This window comes from Penicillium citrinum, assembly GCF_028827155.1.
Source record: "Penicillium citrinum strain IBT 23319 chromosome Unknown utg000004l:1.0-2404223.0:1.0-2405248.0, whole genome shotgun sequence".
NCBI lineage: Eukaryota > Fungi > Ascomycota > Eurotiomycetes > Eurotiales > Aspergillaceae > Penicillium > Penicillium citrinum.
In genome coordinates this window covers 1,409,359-1,428,808 of record NW_026622689.1, presented here as the reverse complement: position 1 = coordinate 1,428,808, position 19,450 = coordinate 1,409,359, and the positions used below count along the sequence as shown (strand labels likewise).

General features: G+C 46.8%; 7 protein-coding genes across 7 annotated transcripts; 5 read left to right on the top strand and 2 right to left on the bottom strand.

Moving 5' to 3' along the window:
• Positions 1 to 1,723: 1,723 nt before the first annotated feature.
• N7469_005493 (uncharacterized protein) lies at positions 1,724 to 2,251 on the top strand (the record flags this gene model as incomplete). The annotated part of the gene is made up of 2 exons (XM_056644413.1): positions 1,724 to 1,978; positions 2,057 to 2,251. The coding sequence occupies 2 exons, from the start codon at positions 1,724 to 1,726 to the stop codon at positions 2,249 to 2,251; spliced, it is 450 nt and encodes a 149-aa protein (XP_056501227.1).
• A 427-nt stretch (positions 2,252 to 2,678) lies between these two features.
• On the top strand, positions 2,679 to 4,727 carry agd3 (putative extracellular serine-rich protein; the record flags this gene model as incomplete). The annotated part of the gene is made up of 1 exon (XM_056644412.1): positions 2,679 to 4,727. The coding sequence occupies one exon, from the start codon at positions 2,679 to 2,681 to the stop codon at positions 4,725 to 4,727; it is 2,049 nt and encodes a 682-aa protein (XP_056501226.1).
• Positions 4,728 to 8,155: 3,428 nt separating this feature from the next.
• Positions 8,156 to 9,112, top strand: N7469_005491 (endo alpha-1,4 polygalactosaminidase; the record flags this gene model as incomplete). Its single annotated transcript, XM_056644411.1, has 1 exon — positions 8,156 to 9,112. The coding sequence occupies one exon, from the start codon at positions 8,156 to 8,158 to the stop codon at positions 9,110 to 9,112; it is 957 nt and encodes a 318-aa protein (XP_056501225.1).
• A 2,464-nt stretch (positions 9,113 to 11,576) lies between these two features.
• Positions 11,577 to 11,810, bottom strand: N7469_005490 (uncharacterized protein; the record flags this gene model as incomplete). The annotated part of the gene is made up of 1 exon (XM_056644410.1): positions 11,577 to 11,810. One exon carries the CDS (start codon positions 11,808 to 11,810, stop codon positions 11,577 to 11,579), a length of 234 nt encoding a protein of 77 aa, XP_056501224.1.
• Positions 11,811 to 13,389: 1,579 nt separating this feature from the next.
• Positions 13,390 to 14,852, bottom strand: N7469_005489 (spherulation-specific family 4 protein; the record flags this gene model as incomplete). Its single annotated transcript, XM_056644409.1, has 3 exons — positions 14,600 to 14,852; positions 13,983 to 14,340; positions 13,390 to 13,710 (listed from the first exon to the last, which is right to left on the bottom strand). Exons 1-3 carry the CDS (start codon positions 14,830 to 14,832, stop codon positions 13,390 to 13,392), a joined length of 912 nt encoding a protein of 303 aa, XP_056501223.1. The 5' UTR covers positions 14,833 to 14,852.
• Positions 14,853 to 15,606: 754 nt separating this feature from the next.
• Positions 15,607 to 16,905, top strand: N7469_005488 (NAD-dependent epimerase/dehydratase family protein; the record flags this gene model as incomplete). The annotated part of the gene is made up of 1 exon (XM_056644408.1): positions 15,607 to 16,905. The coding sequence occupies one exon, from the start codon at positions 15,607 to 15,609 to the stop codon at positions 16,903 to 16,905; it is 1,299 nt and encodes a 432-aa protein (XP_056501222.1).
• A 526-nt stretch (positions 16,906 to 17,431) lies between these two features.
• N7469_005487 (HECT-type E3 ubiquitin transferase) lies at positions 17,432 to 19,359 on the top strand (the record flags this gene model as incomplete). Its single annotated transcript, XM_056644407.1, has 3 exons — positions 17,432 to 18,172; positions 18,698 to 18,979; positions 19,042 to 19,359. The coding sequence occupies 3 exons, from the start codon at positions 17,432 to 17,434 to the stop codon at positions 19,357 to 19,359; spliced, it is 1,341 nt and encodes a 446-aa protein (XP_056501221.1).
• Between the last annotated feature and the right edge of the window lie 91 nt (positions 19,360 to 19,450).

Below are 19,450 nucleotides of genomic sequence, written 5' to 3'. Positions count from 1 at the left end.
GTTTTGGGGTATCTGTAACTGGTAAAAGAACGATGGCCCGTGAGTCGACTAATTGAGTTGCGTGAAAAGGACCTTTCAGACACCCAAGGACAAAAATAGCCTTCAAAGTTTTTTTTTTATTATTTGGCTGGCAAAGCCACCAGGATATGCAACAGGGATGGCCAGACACGCGATGGACTTTCTTCCGTGCTGCAATTCGTCTGCATCGGATGCCATGTGTGAAGTCAAGCCCCGCTCCCCATGCAATCCATATTTGTGGTATCATTTCGACAGGGACCACTCTTCACCTGCAGATGAGCATTGGATGTAGCCACCCCGATTGTTCCCCCTCTCTAAGATCGAGTGAGAGTTGTAGATATCTGTTCAATTCATTGAAAATACCGCTCCAATTTGATTGTATACTTTCCAATCATCCGATCTCTTTGATCAGTCCCTGTCCCTGGGGTTCATCATGATACACGGTGGGAAACGGGCCAAGAGCACGCATTCACTCGAGTCTGAGTTGGCTAGTCTCATCCACTCAGCTGACAGTCCAAAAATTTCGGCTTGTCTGACTTCTTTCCTCCAGTGGTGATTTTTTCTATCCATTTTTTTTTATTTTTTTTTTATTTTTTTTTGAGATTTAGGACGGCAACACTAGCGTCGGTGCTAACGGGCCGCGAGTGGTAGTCGAAGTTATGATGTTGAAAGGAGGCTTTCCCTAGAAAGGAATGGCCCCGGGCGGTATTGAAACTCGTAATTCGTATTCGGCGATAACACTACCGGTATTTTAATTACAGTGGTGGTAATTTTCAGTTCCACGTAACAATGACAGCTCATACTGTAAAATATACTCAAGTCAGGCACGGCCGACGCCTCATGTTTCTCTCAACGCCAAGTTCTGGATCTGTCGGCTTTCCCCTGTACCTGCAACCCCCGCGCAGCGCCACCTGGACCTGTCTCTTCCCATGAGCCCCAAAAGTGGGTAATATCATCTGGTCTCTCGGTTTTTCTTGCATCTACCACGCAAGTTGTACCAAGCATTATGGCTTGGCCATAGAATGCACTTCTTGTTGTATGTTTTTCGGGGTTTTTTACCTGATAGACTATAGCGTCTGCGCTGTCTCACAGAATTTTCCATGCTCTATGTTTGCATTGACTTTTTTCATTTTTAATCTCATTTTCTATTCTCGTACGCTTCTCGCTTAGCTTGGTCATTTGGACCCGTGCTCAAAATGCGTGGAAAGCTGTAATATCTTGAGAATGCAGTTGATATCCACCCATTCGGTTTCCCCCTTTGTAGACAGGCCAATGAAGCAATAGGTAGACTCCTGGTGTACAGATCGAGACTCGCCCGAGTTCGATACGTTCCTAAATCACCGATCCTATCGCCTCTCTAGAGTACCGATCTCGGGAGTTATAACCACTCATTCCATAGATCTCACACAATGTAAACACGCCACAATGTTATCCGATGGAGAAACAGGGCAAGATGACTGCATTGTGGAGATTAGTAGACATGGAAAGGTTTTCACATCGCCAGTTAAGACGACAGGCCTCGGAAGATTATACCATACTCCACTCCCACTACATAAAGGTCAATAATCATGCCCCATCTGGGAGTTGAAATGCAACACTAGTACTTTCGCTCTGCATTCGACCTCGTCACTCGTTACTTCTTGCATGAAGCTGGTGCGTTAGGACCTCTCATACTCGCATCCTCTTACCCCTGGTCGATATCAAGATGGTCTACGTCCCGACCTGGGCCTTGAAGGTTGGCTGTTTCTACGGCCTTATAACCTGCGACACTCGCCCTGGTGTTTGGCCAAAGCACAAGCCTGTCATTGTCGCGTGGGAGCGTCCTCACCCCACTACTTCATCTAGTCCCAACCCCCCAGGGTCATCATACCTCTACCACTTCTGTCGTTGGTTCTACCTCTACACCACCTGTGGTTCTTACCACTACACAATCGTTTACTTCTTCTCTGACCCCATCCCTGTCTCCCACTGTTTCTGTATCTATTTCTACTGCCACTAGTGGTCCTGTTACATCTATTGAGACTGTTTCACCCACTAGTATCGCGTTACCCTCGACCTTCTTGACGTCGGCTTCTTTGTCGGCTATTACAGGATCCTCGAGTTCTTTTGTCTCTTCGTCTTCGTCTTCGTCAACCTACTCCTCGGGCAGTATTACTTCCCAAAGTTCCTCTGCAGTTCATTCGTCCTCCTCATCTGCTACTGGCACTTCATCTCCTGTGTTGAGTCACGCTAGCTCCAGTGCTTCCTCAAGCGTGGGATCAAGCACTCATTCAATTTCTTCTCCTTCGGCCTCTCTCAGCAGCACAGCTGTTTCAAGCTCGTCCGTCGCAACTTCTTTGAGCTCATCTGCTGTTAGCTCGTCATTGCCCTCGAGCTCAGTCATTAGCTCCTCCTCCCTGCCTCCAAGCAGTCCAGTTTCTTCGCCTGCAGGGTCTTCTAGCGCAGTATCATCTATTCGCCCCTCAAGCAGCCTTGTTACTTCGTCCTCTTCTCCCAGTTCTTTTCCTGTCTCCTCGGGAAGCCCCTCAACCCCTGTTAGCTCGTCTTCTGCAACCACTTCGCGAGCATCAACTCCAGCTTCTAGCTCAGCAACTAGCAAGCCAATTTCTAGTTCGGCTGCTTCGTCGCCCGTTAGCTCTAGTGCTTCCGTCACCCCCAGCATGTCTTCAACTGGTATTTCTATTTCGGCTACGGCCTCGGCTACTGCCATCACTAACGCTAATGTTGCTGCCAACATCCTTGTTATCGCCAAAGACGCTGCTTCCGCCAGCGTTGCTTCTTCTGGTCTGAATGGTTATGGTATTCCTTTCACCACTCTTGTGGTTCCCCAGGCCGGTGTTGCTCTACCTGCCCTAAACTCCAGCTCCGGTGGAAACTTCGGTGGTATTGTCGTTGCTGCTGAAGTCAGCTATGACTACGGCACTGAGGGCTTCCAAAGTGCCTTGACCACCGATCAATGGAATCAGCTTTACGCCTATCAGCTTACATATGGTGTCCGCATGGTCCAATATGATGTTTACCCCGGACCTAAGTTCGGTGCCTCCGCTGTTGGCGGTGGGTGCTGCGACACTGGTGTTGAGCAGTTGATTTCTTTCACTGATGTCAGTGATTTCCCTACCTCGGGTCTGAAGACCAATGCTGGTGTCAGTACCCAGGGTCTCTGGCATTACCCGGCCTCTATTAGCAACACCACCTCCACCAAGCAGATTGCCGGATTTGCTGCCAACTCGGTCACTGCAAGTGACAGTGTTGCTGCTGTTATCAACGACTTTGACGGCCGTGAGCAGATGGCTTTCTTCATTGGCTTTGATACCACCTGGAGTGCCACTTCCAACTATCTGCAGCATGCCTGGATCACCTGGATCACTCGTGGACTGTACGCTGGACATCGTCGTGTCAACTTTAACACCCAGATCGACGACATGTTCCTCGAGACTGAGATCTATTATCCCAGTGGAAAGAATTTCCGCATTACCACTGAGGATATGTCTGGTATCCGTGACTGGATTCCTACTATCCTCGCTAAGATGAATGACGGCAGTGTCTACTTCCCCGAGGTCGGTCACAACGGTAACGGTAATATTGAACAATCTTCGAGTACCGAGTCCGGAGAAACCACTTGCAATGGCGGTGCTATCGAATATGATTCTCCTCCGGACACTGCCCTTGAGTTCCAGAAGCCTCTTGGAACTGGTACCAACCTGTGGCCTACTACTCCCTCTTCTTATAGCTGGTCATCTTCATGCAACACCTTGGACCCTCTTCTGAACTGGTGGACCACTGCTGCCAACTTGAACAGCTTCGGCTCCATCTCCCACACCTTCACTCATGAAGAGCAGAACAACGCTACCTACTTTGACGTTAACCGGGAGATCAGTTTCAACCAAGCCTGGCTCAAGGCTACCGGTATTGACCAAGCCACGCACTACACTGCCAATGGTATCATTCCTCCTGCCATCACTGGTCTCCACAATGGTGACGCTCTGCGTGCTTGGTGGGACAACGGAATTACTAACTGTGTTGGTGATAACACTCGCCCTGCTCTCCTCAACACTGAGAACTCCATGTGGCCATACTTCACTGTGACCTCCACCGATGGCTTCGACGGCATGCAGGTCAACCCACGCTGGGCCACTCGCATCTACTACAACTGCGACACACCCGCCTGTACCACCCAGGAGTGGATTGACACCTCTGCCGGCAGCGGTACTTTCAGTGACCTCCTCGACACTGAAAAGGCTGACACCATGCGTCATCTGTTCGGTCTTCACCACGACGGTTATATGTTCCACCAGGCTAACCTGCGCAATGCGGATGTCGACGCTATCACCATCAACGGTGTCAGTGCCAAGTACTCCATCTTCCAGGCCTGGGTTGAGGTTCAAGTTGCTGAGTTCACCCGTTTGGTCGACTGGCCTCTTGTCACTCTCAAGCACGCCGACATGTCGGCTCAATTCTTGGACCGTTACAACCGTGATGCCTGTGGCTACTCTCTGAGCTACACTATCGCCAACAAGAAGATCACCGGTGTCACTGTCTCTGCTACTGATAGCAGCTGCAACAGCCCCATCCCTGTGACTTTCCCCACCGCTCCATCTGACACCAAGGGCTTCACTACTGAGAAGATTGGTAACGACCCTACTACTGTCTGGGTCCAGCTTTCTGGATCTCCCGTCTCATTCACTTTGAGCTCTCCTATTGCTCTGTAGATTGTTATTGGCAATCTCAGCGCTTCTGTTTAGAATGCCTTTGTAATTTGTTTGGTTTCCGACTATATATTTTCTTTAAATCTATTACTTGGAGAGAAGATAATATGTCTGTAGGTAACTGTTTTTCTTTGGGATGAATGTGATGAATAATCTGCGTATTATTACTTCTTAATTCTGATTATGTGCAATAAGATATTGCTTTCCTGAGTCTACATGCATGCTAACCTTAGCATGGTATTGGAATACTATAAGCAAGTAGCATGACTTGAATATATCCTGGCTATTAACGTAACACTTACATTCTGAACATATGGTAGCCTTTACAGTATCTAGTATATTCCAGTGTTTTGTCTACAATAAACCTGTGTATTAAGATGCTATACCTATAGTATATGTGAGATCTTTGTCTATGCGTGCTACCAAGCAGTGTGCTTGGTAGCACTGGTGCAGTGGGCACTGCTTTCGACCTGAACTTTAGAGTGGCCAGAATGATACTAAATTTTAACATTCCATACTGGCTCGTACATGCTCGAAAATCTACTCTATATACCAAGGACGCAAGAAACTCCACCAAGCAGAAGACTATGCCCTGGAACCCTATTTTTCAAGCCCGTCGCTAGAAGTTTTCTAAGCCTATCCAAGCTTGACACGAAAGGTTGAGCAGATTCTCATCAGCAGAGAATTGAAGTATGAGTGGCTTATTTCCCGCTCGTGGCACCGCTGTCATACGCAGGTTCAGCGCATCGAGAAGGCCACTCGGCAAATATGGAAGTTTTCCGACATCATGTCCGAAAGCCCTGCTTATGCCGGTTACACCGCACCGCATCGCTTTTGTCGTATGCAGGAACCGAAGTCCGGGGATGTTACCAAGCACACGGAGGCAGATTCTTCAATGAAGGAGATGATACGGAGTACATGATAGTATTTTAGACGAGAGATTCTACATCCCGTGTCGTAGAAGGAGAACTTGATCCGAGCCAGTAGTAGATGATTAACACTGGCCACACTACGGATTATACGAGTATGAATTAATATACATGCCGCTTTTTTAGCCATACTCATACGATGCCAAGATGACTCGTTGAAAAGAATCATTGGCAACACATACAAAACCGCACAACAATTTAATCCGTAAGCCCTAACGGCGGGGAAGACTGCCTAGGCCATTGAGGCTGTGGCCCGCGTGGAAAAATTCTCTGCCTCCCGTTTGAACTCGTATAGTGGGAGTTATTCTGCCGCATTTTCCTTTAAGTGTCTGTGCGAGGCTAGTAGAAGAAATGGACGTGGTGAAGTTTCGTTTTGAGACAGTGATCTTGGCATGGCGGCCGAGAGCGGCCGAGATCAGCTCCTCCATTCGGAGTTATTCAATCAAACCCCATCAAACCCCCTTAGCACGCCAAATGGTGGTACCTCTAGCCTTAAGAGCTTCCGGCTGTGGCGTCCGCGGATTGACGGATGGGATTATCAAGCGATCGGCGTTGTCATCTTTGTGGCGGTACCCAACGGACTTAGGGTATTATGAACCAAAAATTTCATTACTTAACCTGCATGCTAGGAAATGAAATGAGCCTAGCTTGTACGCCTGTGTTGAAAGTCGATTTTACATTTACGCTGCGATCTGGCCGAAACTCCTCCACGAGTGGAGACATGGAGATGTGGAGTGTACATTGTATGTGGAGGAGGCAAATTCAAGCGATGTTGAACAAAAAGTGATATTTGTTGAATTGTGTCATAGTGATGATCCTGAAATTTAATCAAATTCAAAATCAAGGAATGGATCAATTATTTCCTCTTCATTTTTACGCTCCATGCATACGCGAATGTTTGCTAGGTGAACATGACCGGGGAATCCTTGTACGGAACTCAGATCCAGCAACTCAAGGTGGGGAGGGTCGATCAGTTTCTTTGCACGTCTTAGATTCAGGCCGATCATTCCTGGAAGATGGGAATATGGCTAGATCAGCAATCGAATCATACATTTGCCGGGGGGCGTGGCTAGGGCTGACCGGAATATGAAGTGTACCTTAGGGCATGCATCGTCCGCTTGGCACAATACGGCGTGTAATGTTACACATACACATCATACATAGTACTGTAATTTAACTTCGTATTTGCAAAACATTCAGATTAACCGGGGGATCAAAAGACTATACACGGTGTGATACTCTAAAAACGTCCTCGAACCGAAAAGTCTCCACAGATCGAAAATCCACCTCCACCGCTGCTCCAAGGCGCTTGCCAGCGCATGCATCCTTGATGAGAACAATGATTGGATGTGTCTTGAATGGTTTGGATGAGGCAAATGACTTTCTCTCATGTTTACAGTATGCTTTCTTCTCATCACCGCCTCAACACATCACATCCCCTCGAAGCTGTCACAAGGGCGATACGCCCAGTCCAAGTAAGAGTTGGCGCTCGGGAGGTACCGATTGTTCCTGAGAGGGCTGGCTGAACGATTCCAGCATCTTGTGACCACCGTTCTAATTTCAACATCGTTTGCTGTACATACATACATAGTACGGAGCACATGAGGCAGAGATAATCCGGTCTCGGTCTGGAACACGGGAGGTTGCACTACTTTTGTCATCTCTAGTTTCATCTAGCTCCTTGGCTTTTTGTCTATTTTAGTGTTGGTGATCGAGCTATTCGCGCCATCAGCGGGTCAATGGTGGAATCTCCAAATTTCATCGCACTAAATTTGTCTAGGCCTGTACTTTCACAATTTTCTTTACATCTTTGCTCATTCTACGGCAATTACTGTCGAGGAAGACAATGTTGGGTCCATCGCTGATCGCGGTAGATCAACATTGGTTCCACCACCTTATTTCGAACCCATGTGGTCCAAGTCCCTTCTCCACCGTCAGCACTCGCAGCCCTAATTCCAAACTGTGGCGCTGTTTCTCCTACTGCGGTGTTATTTCCAGGCGCCAGGGTTTCCCACGCTTCCCGCCCTTCTTTGTTCTACTCTGCCATTCATCACTGCAGACCCTGGATTTTCTTCGCTATCGCCCCCCTGCATCATTCGATGCACTGGAAGCCACAGGTCCAGTTTTCAAAGTATCAGCTCCCCCGGCTTTGTTGCTTTTAGGGTGACATTGGAAGACTTTTGGTGGTTGCCTACGAAGGAATCGCCCCCCAGAGAGAAATTCAGCCCCGCCAGCTTTGTGACCCTTACTAGACTCCGACCCTTTTTTTTGAGCTTAAATGTGCCTATTTCCCTGAGAAACTCTTTGATTTGTTGCATTCCCGATATTAATACCACTTTATCAACCACACAGCGCCGATCCGGGTTCCTCGTGATCATGCCAGGCGAACAACGGTTACTTTAATTGCAGACTACTTTTTCACTGTTGAAATACACCTCGCACGCCTCTCTTATTTATCGCAAATATTGATATTCATTCGTTTTAATCTCTCAACTCATCAAAATGTCCTCGAAAGGAGGTTGGTGGAACTGGTCCACAAAGAAGAAGGTCTTCCTCTTCTCCATTATCGGGCTTATTATTGTCGCGCTCGGCGTTGGTCTTGGAGTTGGATTGGGAGTCGGCTTAAATAACGGCGACAACGATGATAATGGCAACGAGGGACATACTGGAGGTGGTGGCAGTGGAGGAAACGGTACAACTGGAGGCAACACTACAGTCAAATGGCAACCGAAAGTTGGCGTCAAGTGGCAGATCGAACTGCTCTACAAGCTGAACGATACGAAAGTCGACGCGGACGTCTATGACATTGACCTATTCGACAACCCAAAGTCCATGATCTCTGAGCTCCAAGGCATGGATCGCAAAGTGATCTGCTACTTTTCCGCCGGCACCTACGAAGAATGGCGTATTGATGCCGGTAATTTCAGCAAGTCAGACCTGGGTAGTAACCTCAATGACTGGCCCGGTGAGCGCTGGCTTGACACCAATTCTAAGCAAGTTCGCAAAATCATGCAGTGGCGTCTCGATTTGGCGAAAGAGAAGGGATGCGATGGAGTCGATCCGGACAACATCGATGCCTATGACAACTCGAATGGACTGAAATTGACCCAAGATGACGCGATTGACTTTGTCAATTGGCTTGCAGGTGAAGCTCATAAACGAGGAATGTCTATTGGACTGAAAAATGGAGGCAGTATTATCGGTGATGTCCTCGGCAACATGCAATGGTCCGTCAATGAGCAGTGCGCTCAGTATGAGGAATGCGATACTTACGCCGCTTTCACGCATGCCAACAAGCCCGTCTTCCACATCGAATATCCCAAAGGAGATGACACCAACAATGACAATGCAGTCACTGCTAAACAAAAGAATTCTGCCTGTGACGCGGACAGTGCATCCGACTTCTCCACTGTCATCAAGAATATGAACCTGGACAACTGGGTGGAATATTGTTCTTGATAGCTTCAACTTCGTACCATATACTTTGTAGAGTTTCATTGTTTTCACAATACTCAGAATACTATGTACCAATCTATTCGTTTACGGATGTCTTATTACGCGCTTTGAATTGTGGCAGTGACGAAAGATTCGCCTTGGCAATAATAAATCCATCAATAGCATCAATAACACATGATTTTCTCGCTTTCTCACAAAGCCATCGCCATCGGAGTCCATTTTCAGAGCCCGACTCAAGCTTAAGTCAAGCCTTACGGCCGTAAAGCCTCTCAACCCGAAAACTCACCGATACTTGCTTTCAGTAATCTTTTGCTCCGTTTTTCTTCCTAACGCCTCGGCTTCACACCCACCTTTCATCCACTCAGCACTTATCTGTTTAGTAAGGAGCCATGGTACTTTTTTAAAGCAAACGGCACCTCCAGAATCCAGCCTTCACAGAATCTTGTCGTAATTAAAATGTAAAATGGGGTATTTGAACCTCGCCTCCAGAGGCCATACATTGACGCCTCATACTCGCATAAAATGAAGCTATTGAGTCGAACACGTTGGGCCCACGGTTTCTTGTCGTTAGCGTCGGGTGAGGATCCAGATCGTTGGATCCACGAATACATGCGCAAGCCATTCACTAGTTCGTGGACTTTCAAGCCGGACTTCGGACTTCAAAAAAACGTGTCATAAAAACCATTAGTGTGTGCATTAGATCCGTTATCCCTTGGAATAGGAGTCCGAGCTTTGCCAATGTTTGGTCTGTCTATTTTGGTATAGGACATTACCCGGAGATCCGAGAATAGCATCCAACAAAGAGAAAATACTGCAACCATCTCCTGATCAACATTGCTATGTATGATTCTTATTGTTCCATTGCATTAGTTTCTGGGCAAACTGACTTCCCATCTCATATTGTTGAGTGTGTCTCGGCACTCTTTCCGAGATGCCAGACTGAATTGCCTAAGCTCCCTCGGTGATTGCCTAAGGGCGATCGATCTCCCAACAGCCAGAGTCTTGGCATACCTTGGCACGCTTGGTATCTGCAGAGCCTTGAACGAGGCTCAGCAAGGTATTGGTTATGTTTTGAAGAGGTTCTCGTATTGGAAATGACAAGGATGATTGGGAAATTCGCAATGCATTAGGGTCGTGGATAGTCGTAATTTTGTATTCTCTTGCATTATTGGTACACATGTCAATTACATGAATTGTTCTCCACATTCGTAATTTTCAGAGGTCCGTTAATTTAGCCGGAAATGCTCTGCGTATTTTTTATCTTTCGTTACTGTATCTTCATCAACAGAACAACTCAGCTTTTCACTTCACCGACAAATCACGTAGAACATGGCAGACATTCAAGCTCGCCGGCACGTAATCTTCTGATTCCGTGACACAGCTTCAGGTCAATCGAAATACTTCCCTTAAGAAACACTTTCTGCGAGAAATACCAGCAACTCCATGACAGCCACGACCACAGCCACAGCCAAGATAACGCTATGGGGCAGAGTATCTCACTAAATACGGAGTAGTATGGTGGTAAATCACCGACAGGGCCCATCTACCGGTGAAGAGTCGCAAATTCTCGCTTACTTCAAACATGAGGCTACTATCACAAAATGATATCAGTCAGCACCAAATTTGTTTCCGTGGCCATGCCATTGGACTAGTATATTTTCTGATTGATCCAAAATACAAGCGACTAGCCTTATTCTTCAGGTCACAATTCATGATGCAGACTCTGCAGAAAAAGAAATGCAAAATGCAAACTTTCGTTCGAGATAGCGCTTAAAACAGAGACATGGTATACACCAGCGCTAAGATCGACCGCCCGAGTGGTTCCCGAGCGGATCTGTCCGGTTCCTGAACGAACTTCTCATCGAATGGACATCATTGGCCTTGAATGATCTGGAGAAATATCTCCCGAGCTTGAACCCACATTACACTCCACTTGAACCGGATCATTACCTGAATAGGTACGGGAAGGAAGACAGTCATGAGCGTGCGACGGTCTCGACCAGAGTATGGTCCTAGGCGAAATACATAGATGGAAGATAACTAAGATCTGGAAGCGACAGCTGATATTTTCACTCTATGCCAAGCAATTCTGGAATTTCATGCGCTCGGGATTATGTCGGATGTCAATCTTCGAAGGATTCTCGGGTTTGCCCGGCTGAGGACGGTTTCGCCAGTGAAGTGCAAACTTCCTCGGCTGGACTTCTGTCAACCGGACTGCTGGGCCCACTCATGATAGCACATGGACGGAGTGGAGGCAACAAAGTCCACGATGTCGACTTAAGGCATCCTACTCGACTAACCCTTCGAACTCCCCCGCTTCATGCATGAAGGGACGGGCTGCAAACAATAGGAGGCCCCATCGCCCCCGCAAGTCTTTCGCGTAAATTTATTTGTGCAGAACAATGCTGTTCGACCTTGAAGGCTCCTCTAACTCTGAAAGATCGACTCTGTCCATATTCCAAACCAGCTAGGTCATACTCCGACGATCGCGAGGATTTTCCTCGCCATTGCTTGTTTCATCGATAGCCTCATCGGCAAATGCAATGCCGCACTGTCCAACTACCACGTAAAGAGACAGATCAGAACTCTCACGGCCCGTGCGATGGAAGATGCAATTCAACCCCGACGCATCCGCTTGCCACCACGAGGAGACACTCCCCGCTACTTGAGCATGTTGAAACGCCAAGAATGATTCGTTCATGTTGGTTTCGGTTTGCGATCTTGGCTGAAAGTGGAGCTTGGTAGAAAATGGCTTTCTAGGAGGTACTCGGACTTAGTCTCAAAGATTTTTTTGGACAACTTACTAGTAACTTCCAGTCAGAAGCACTATTCCCATTGTAACAGTTGTATTGCACAATTAATCGCCTCATTACTTTCTAGCTCCATGGATCCTCTTTTCTAGAGCTCGGGCATTTCCCCGTGTAACCAGTTCTTCGTACAGTCAGCTTAGATGTGATTACATGCCTTCACCTTATAGCAATCATTTCTCGTCTTTCCCTGTTGCAAAGCCAAAGGGGGAATTCGAAATAGTCCTAAGGCACACTAGGCCATACTTCATTTTTGTGTCTCGTATCATTGCAGCATGGTTTTGCAACATTCATAGTGTCATCTACAGTGTCTACATCCTGGCATACATGTCTGGGATCTTTGTCAGGTGTGACATCTCGGTTTCAACTTTTTCACCGGTTTTCTCGATTATCAATCAATCCACGACAGGCTAGTATATTGCAATATAGTCATGAATATTGCTTTACTTCCCGTTTTGTTATTTTGGGTATTCTCCTCAATTGAAGTCGACCGATCTGCATCTATTCTTGAGATACGCAGTATACTGCTTTCGATGTTTTAGTGTATGCACTAGACTCTTCACTTTCGAAAATGGGAATTTGAGCTATATTACATTGGTCAACCTGAACAGGTCACGTACATAGTAGGTCTCATTGTGTCACTGGCAAGCACAATCTCCCCGACTGGTCAACGTTAACGAAAGAAAAGTGATATTACTCAATCTGTTTTCCTAGTAAGGAAGGTGGCTCTGGTTTCTGGGAGAAAAAAGGAATAATAAAAATACCTTTCACGTCAAATTTGCTTGCTTTTAGTGCATGAGAACATTTCAGCTCGGCCATTACGCATGATTTCCAACTTTACTGCCCGATCAGCCACCCAGTATCATTTCATTAACTCCTGGTGAGGTTTTCGGAGTAATGAGACTGTAGTAGCAACTTGCTCCGAATCAATCAATCTGGCGCTCAATTATCTCAATGCCCAGACAAAGCTATGTTTATAGGACGCCACGGTGCAAATTTGTTCTGTCGGTGAGTGAGAAATCTTACAGATACAAAGACGAAATCTCTTTTGAAAATTACAAAAATACAGAGCCGGACTCCACTTTACCTTGGAACAACAACATACAAACACCCCTAAGCTGGACTCCGTCCTTTTGTCATCGTTGACGAGATTTACGTCTTCTATTTCCTATTATTGACTTTGCTCTCAGACTTTAAAAGCATGCAACTAATTTCTTGGGTCATTCATCGAAGTCCAAAGAACACAAGGTGGTGAAAAACTTTTGTATGCTACGCGACGTAGAGCCGAATGCCCTAATCAAAATCGTAGGTAGAAGTACAAAAATAAGAAAGAAAAATTAAGTGAAAATTTTTCGGAAAAAGCAATCAGGCTATCCTAAAAAAGCGTTATTTAGAAACTGATCAGTTAACATATCATATCCTCGTTAGAAAAGATCATTACAGTATCCACTTCCGGCTAACGATATTCTTCACTCATTTGTCCATCAAATCAACAAACTCGCTCCACTGGGTCCCAAAACTAGCATAGTAATCGGTACTAAGGTGAGTGATGAAGAGCTCATCCGCCACTTTGCGGGCCTCCTTCACTAGACTGCGTAGTTTCGACCCTTCCACTGAATCAGGAACGGAGTGGATCACGGCACAAAGCTGCGATCGATTGCTGTCCGGGATCGCCGTGAACAAGTTCGCTCCGTTCCGTGTCTGGAATGTGTTGTACGTCTCCTCAAAAACGACAGTTGAATCTGCCGATGGGAGGTACCGGGAGTCCGGAATAGCACCGGGGTTGTGGACGATCTGATGACGGGGTTAGCTTTTGAGTAATTCGCTTCAGAAGGCCAAATTTGGACTCAAGGTGTTATAATTGAATTAGGAGATTGGTCTCTTTTTTTTGGGATAGGTTTCAATGTAGCCAGGGCGTTAACCTAGGGTTCAAAAAGCGTGGTTCTGGGAATAGAACCACGCGAGAACCAGGGAGGGGGGCTTAATGCAAGGGGAAAGAGACACAAGGAAAACGTCTTGAATGGGGGCAGATAGCTCAAAGGGGAAATGAAAATTCAAAAACTCACGAAAGGGTTCGAGCCAAGACCACTCAACCCCCTGGTAAAATCCGTCAGGTTTTGGAGGTAAGCCACGGCATTGGCACTGTATTGCTGGGGAGTCTCATCAAAGAATATACCCCGAACAGCTAAGTCAGGATTTGAGGAAACTTTTGGCCATGCTGCATAGGTTTCAATATCTTTGCGAAGGAGAGAAATGTTACGCTGGGCATAGGTGGTATGAACATATCCCAGTAAGCGTACATTGGCGTGAGAAGCGAGTTTGGGAATTTCACGCGTATAATTTGCATCCGGAAGGGAATTAGGCCCTGGTCCATTTCCTGGGTTGATTACGACAGTAAAATTCACATCCGGATGAGCAGAAACCCTGGTATTATGTCTAAATTAGCATTGAGGGAAATTTTGCACAATTGGCCTGGTTTTTTTCAGATGACCCTTGGGAAAACAGGTTATGGAACGGTGTGGATGCTCTTTAGTGTGCTCGGCGCTCAAAGGACACAATAGTATCCATGCTGCGACATCCCTGTGGCGGCCTGTCGGTAGCTTGGGATCGAATTGGGACTGAGGATCGGGAGGGGATCGGGGAAAAGGTCTGAATTGGGCTGAATTGAAAGAATGAAACATACACATCTTCTAGCGGAGACCAGGCTCCCGGGGCAGGGTACACATAGAGTGGTACGAAAACTTTGGACTTTGGACCCATGCTGTTGTGCTTTTTGCGAAGGGTAGTGACAACGACAGGTGGGATGACGGCAGCAAGAATCACAACGAAGACAACAAGGCCTGCAATAATTCGAGAGCGTCGAGACTTAAGACAGCCGCGCGAACTCACGTGCTTTTCTGTGGATGAAGTGGACATGGTGGAGTATGGGTAGAATGAGATAGAACTAGAAGAAAGGAAGAGAAAAAGTTGGAAAATAAATGCGAAATGGTCTCTAAGAGATCAGAATCGCTATTGTTGCATATAAAAAACTACAAAGTGAAACATGTGTATTGGCGGTTCGGAAAAATCCCAAGTCGACCAGGCGCAGCCCTGTCCCGTTAGTTAGTTGCGCCACTCCAAATCGACTGGGGGGGGTCTCGACCATAAGATGCAGGATCTGAGATGAGAGCTATGCAAGTCGAGCGTCCTGCGGTATCCAGTGGAGGCGCTTAGGGTCTGGAGAGAAAAAAGAACGATGAACAAAGTCAAGCCGAATGGCCCACCACGGGCATTCTGCCCGACTGTTCTTTGGTTGCACTCACTCTCGCCCCTTCTCTTTGATTTTCATGTCGGCTTATGCGTCATCGATTTGATGTGCTTGTATGTCATTTTTGCCGGCCGAAGAGCGTTGCTGATTCCTTGCTGAGCCGGTGGTGAGGATATGCCACAATTGATACAAGCGAAGCTAAACGAGAATTCGAGGCAACAAGGCCGCACGGGGTCTCCGTGAAGCATATAAATCAAGCGTGGCGGCCTGTGGGTTCCAGGTGGATGTTATTTACTGTCTCAAATAGCGTATAAAGTCTTCTTACTTTCTCGGCGTGATAAAGAAATTAGCACTAAGCATCGGCGTCAATTGCTGGTCAGCACGATCTCATACCACCGCTTTTGTCGTTATTTTCTTTTTATCCATTCCATAGACCTTCAGTCATGGACGGTCTTCAAAGGTCAAATGCGAGTACTCCCGTGGAGACTGAGTCGCCTGCCTTCGTGGATACACCAGCGACTGAGTCTTCCTTGTTATTCGACAACCTTGATGAGCTTTTGCAAAGATTGCCATCAGAGAGCCATCATATTCTGGTCACTGGTGGCCTGGGTTTTATCGGAAGTCACACCACATTGGAACTTCTCAAAGCCAATTATAATGTCATTGTGATCGACAACCTCAGCAATGCTTTTGTCGAGGTCCTTGATCGCATCCGTATCCTGGCTCAAAAGTTCCACGACGATAATGGAACTAAAATGCCGTCATTAAGGCTGCACCAACATGATTACAGAGATACTTCATCTCTTCGGCCACTCTTGGAAGACTATCGACTCCCGTCACGATGGGGAGTCCCAAAGTCCAAAATCGCGGGTGTGATCCATTTTGCGGCTTATAAAGCCGTCGAAGAAAGTATTCGGCAGCCATTGAAATATTATGCCAACAACGTTAGCGGCCTCATTGACTTTGCTACGACTCTTGGAGACTTTGGCATCAAAACCTTCATTTTCTCGTCGTCAGCAACTGTGTATGGTACACTTGCAACCTCCGGTTTGCCTTTGAAAGAGGAGCTTTGTGTACACAAAACAGAGGAATATACCGACGATGCTGGAGTGGTACAGATCGCTCAGCCCGGGTCCACGGGAATCACAAACCCCTACGGGCGTACAAAATGGATCTGTGAAACAATTCTTGCCGATCTTGCAGCTTCTGACCCTGAATGGACTATTGTCGCTCTTCGATACTTCAACCCCGTCGGCTGTGATCCTTCTGGGCTTCTTGGCGAAGACCCAAGACAGGCTCCCACCAATTTGCTCCCTGTTGTTGTCAAAGTTATGACTGGTGAATATTCTGAGCTTCAAATGTTTGGAAGCGACTGGGACACTGTAGACGGAACTGCAGTCCGGGATTTCATCCACGTCACTGACCTAGCTCGCGGTCACATTGCAGCCCTTAGCACTGCAAATGAAGGGAAATTGGCCGAGAACTTCCGCACTTTCAATCTGGGCACTGGATCCGGAAACTCTGTGCTTGATGTGGTTAGCACTATGGAAGACGTTTCTTCTAAGCCCATTCCCCGAAAGGAGGCTGATCGCCGTCCAGGCGATGTTGGTTATTGCGTTGCAGTGGCTGACCGATCACGGGAAGAGCTCAAGTGGAAGACAGAGAAGTCTTTGAAGAATGCCTGCGAAGATATTTGCAACTTCCTGCGTGTGAGCGGGCTCACTTCAATGAAATCATCATGAGATGATACTTTCTTTTTTTCTTTTTGTCACGAATATCTTGCATATGGGACTGGTCTTCTGTGCATGCATACCAGTTGCCCTTCGAATAATCCTTCTTCTTCTCGGGTTGGTGATGTCTGCTGTTTGAATATTAGTTGAGTGGAAATAATTATGTGACGGAATCCTGTTTAATTTATGCGTTGTATGTTGTTGGATTTCGTGTATGTACTTCGTGCCGCGATAAATATATCTGACCGAAAAGCGATCAATTTTTCCCCATCGGTGATCACAAGTATTGTCTTTTGGTGTACATCTACCTTCCACCCAAGTAAAACCAAGTCCTGATGCAGAAAATGCGATATCAAAATCAGTCTGGATGGTGGAATGTTGAAGATGACAAACTGAACCGTTTGGTTCCCCACGTGAGGCGCCGCCAAACCCACGTGATCGCAACGATCGTCAACGCGTTGCTTCTCCAGTTTGCTCTGTTTCTAAACTTTGCGCGAACATTGAAGCTCAAGCATTGCAAAGAATTGATTGTGTGGTCATGTATAGCTCAAATACAGATGGTTCTCTCTATCTACATGCTGAGCTTCTGCCAAATATTCGCCAAATCACCCTCTATGTTTCTCTCCCTCATGCACTAACAAGCGTTCAACCAACCATACAGCTCTCAGAATCCTGCAGGGCAGTCACAGTCTCGCTACCAGAACCTTTCCAAGATGTGGTAGAGACAATCAAGCTTCCTGCACGTGTCAGCGATGCGTCTCGCCGAGCCTTGACCACGAACCCCAAACCAACAATCATGCATAAACCTTCACAATCCAATGGTCCTAGCCATGACTACTCATTCAGGATGCTCATAGACGCCAAGGAGGCGACGCTTGCTCCCCGTGACGAAATTATGGATGATTACGTACCCTGGACAGCTGCAGACATGTCCCCCTCTACTCGTATTCGCTGCCGAAACTGTGATACAGCCTTCCTCAAATCAGAAATTGGCCCTAATATTACCGAGGAGGAAAACAAAGCCCCAAACGACTGGAGTTGGAAAGACCTGCCGAGTGGGAATTGGGCAGAGATGATGGACTTTTGGCATTGTCATAAGCCCGATCCCCACGAAGGTGATGCCAAGTCCGAAGCTACGGCCGCTCTGAAGATTGAGGAACAAACTGCCGAGGTCAAGGGATATGGTGCATCTAGTCGTGTCGAAGCGATACCTGGTACTGTTTTGATAGACACTGCGACCTTCCTATTGACAATGTCCGACTGTGTAGGCTTGAAGAAGGTGAGATTGCCCCAGATATCATGTTGTATTTATCAATCCAATCCTGCTTTCTTTTTCAAATGACCTTCTTCTTCGACCCGGGTAACCAGAAGGAGGCCATTTCGTGCCCATGGGGTGGCCTCCGATACTATTGCCCTAGACAAACGCCTGTGCATCTCGTGGCCAGTCAGATGGCAGCCATGTCGGCCATCGTCTCAGCGGTTCTGGAGAGCAGATATCCTCTTTCACGAGATGGATTTCGCTTTCTTCTACTTCCTGTCTCAATGGCCATTTTGACTGCTGTCTCTGGTTTTTTCTTAAGCACACTCTTCTTCAATAACGGTGGTCTGGGTTCTTTGAACTCTGCCCAGAACAGTGGGGGCCATCGTTCCTGAAGAGGCACATCAAAATATATGTCTATACATTATTGGTCCTATTTCAAAGCCTTCTTAAAGCACAATTTGAATGCAATATATTGCTTGAAAAAGAAAATCATTTCTCAGTATCTTTCAGTTAGTCCTAGCTGCTAACTAGCAATTCGTCTAGAGTGATCAAGAAGAGAACAAATCCAGCGCAAAAGTTTCAGAGCTTCGAACCTTGGAGTGCATCAATTGCAACAATATTATCGGCATGGAAGATGCCTCGGCCAGCGGATGGCGACTGCTCAAGGCTAACGTATCCTTGAATACAAATTCTACGTCCCATACAGAGAACGAATGGCAAAGTCACCCTGAAGAAACAATCGTCGCAGCACAACTGCTTGAGCTCATTGAGCGGGAGAGTGCTCGCCGGTTTGTCGTTCATTGTGGTCAGAAAACTGGACTCTTGGTAAATCTCCCTCTTTCAGTTATAAAAAAAAATTAGACCTGGAAACTAATATCAAAATCCAGCTTTGGGTCTTCAATCCCGATTTACGGTATTCAAATTCATCTTCCGGATGCAGTATCAGCGCACAACAAGCCATGAAAGTGTTCTATCAAGCTACTGACGACGTCGAGAAATTTCTCAGCCCAGAACTCGGAAAAGCGAGTCCTTTATCCGTAGAAGAGCTTGAGTTGCCATCTTCAACCATGACTTCGTTGTCCACATCTCTCCAAAGAAGCAATGATATGCTCCCGTTTTCAGCGAAAAGATTCAGTGAATGGCAGGTTGGCCTTCTGAGTCGATTCAGTCGCGAGCAGGCGAATTCAATCTCAAACTCCGTCTGAGTGCCATTACCTACACATTCTAACAAAGCCCTGCATGATACGTCTATAATGATTCGCTATTCTATTTCTCACTTTGAGAATGGCAGTTGAA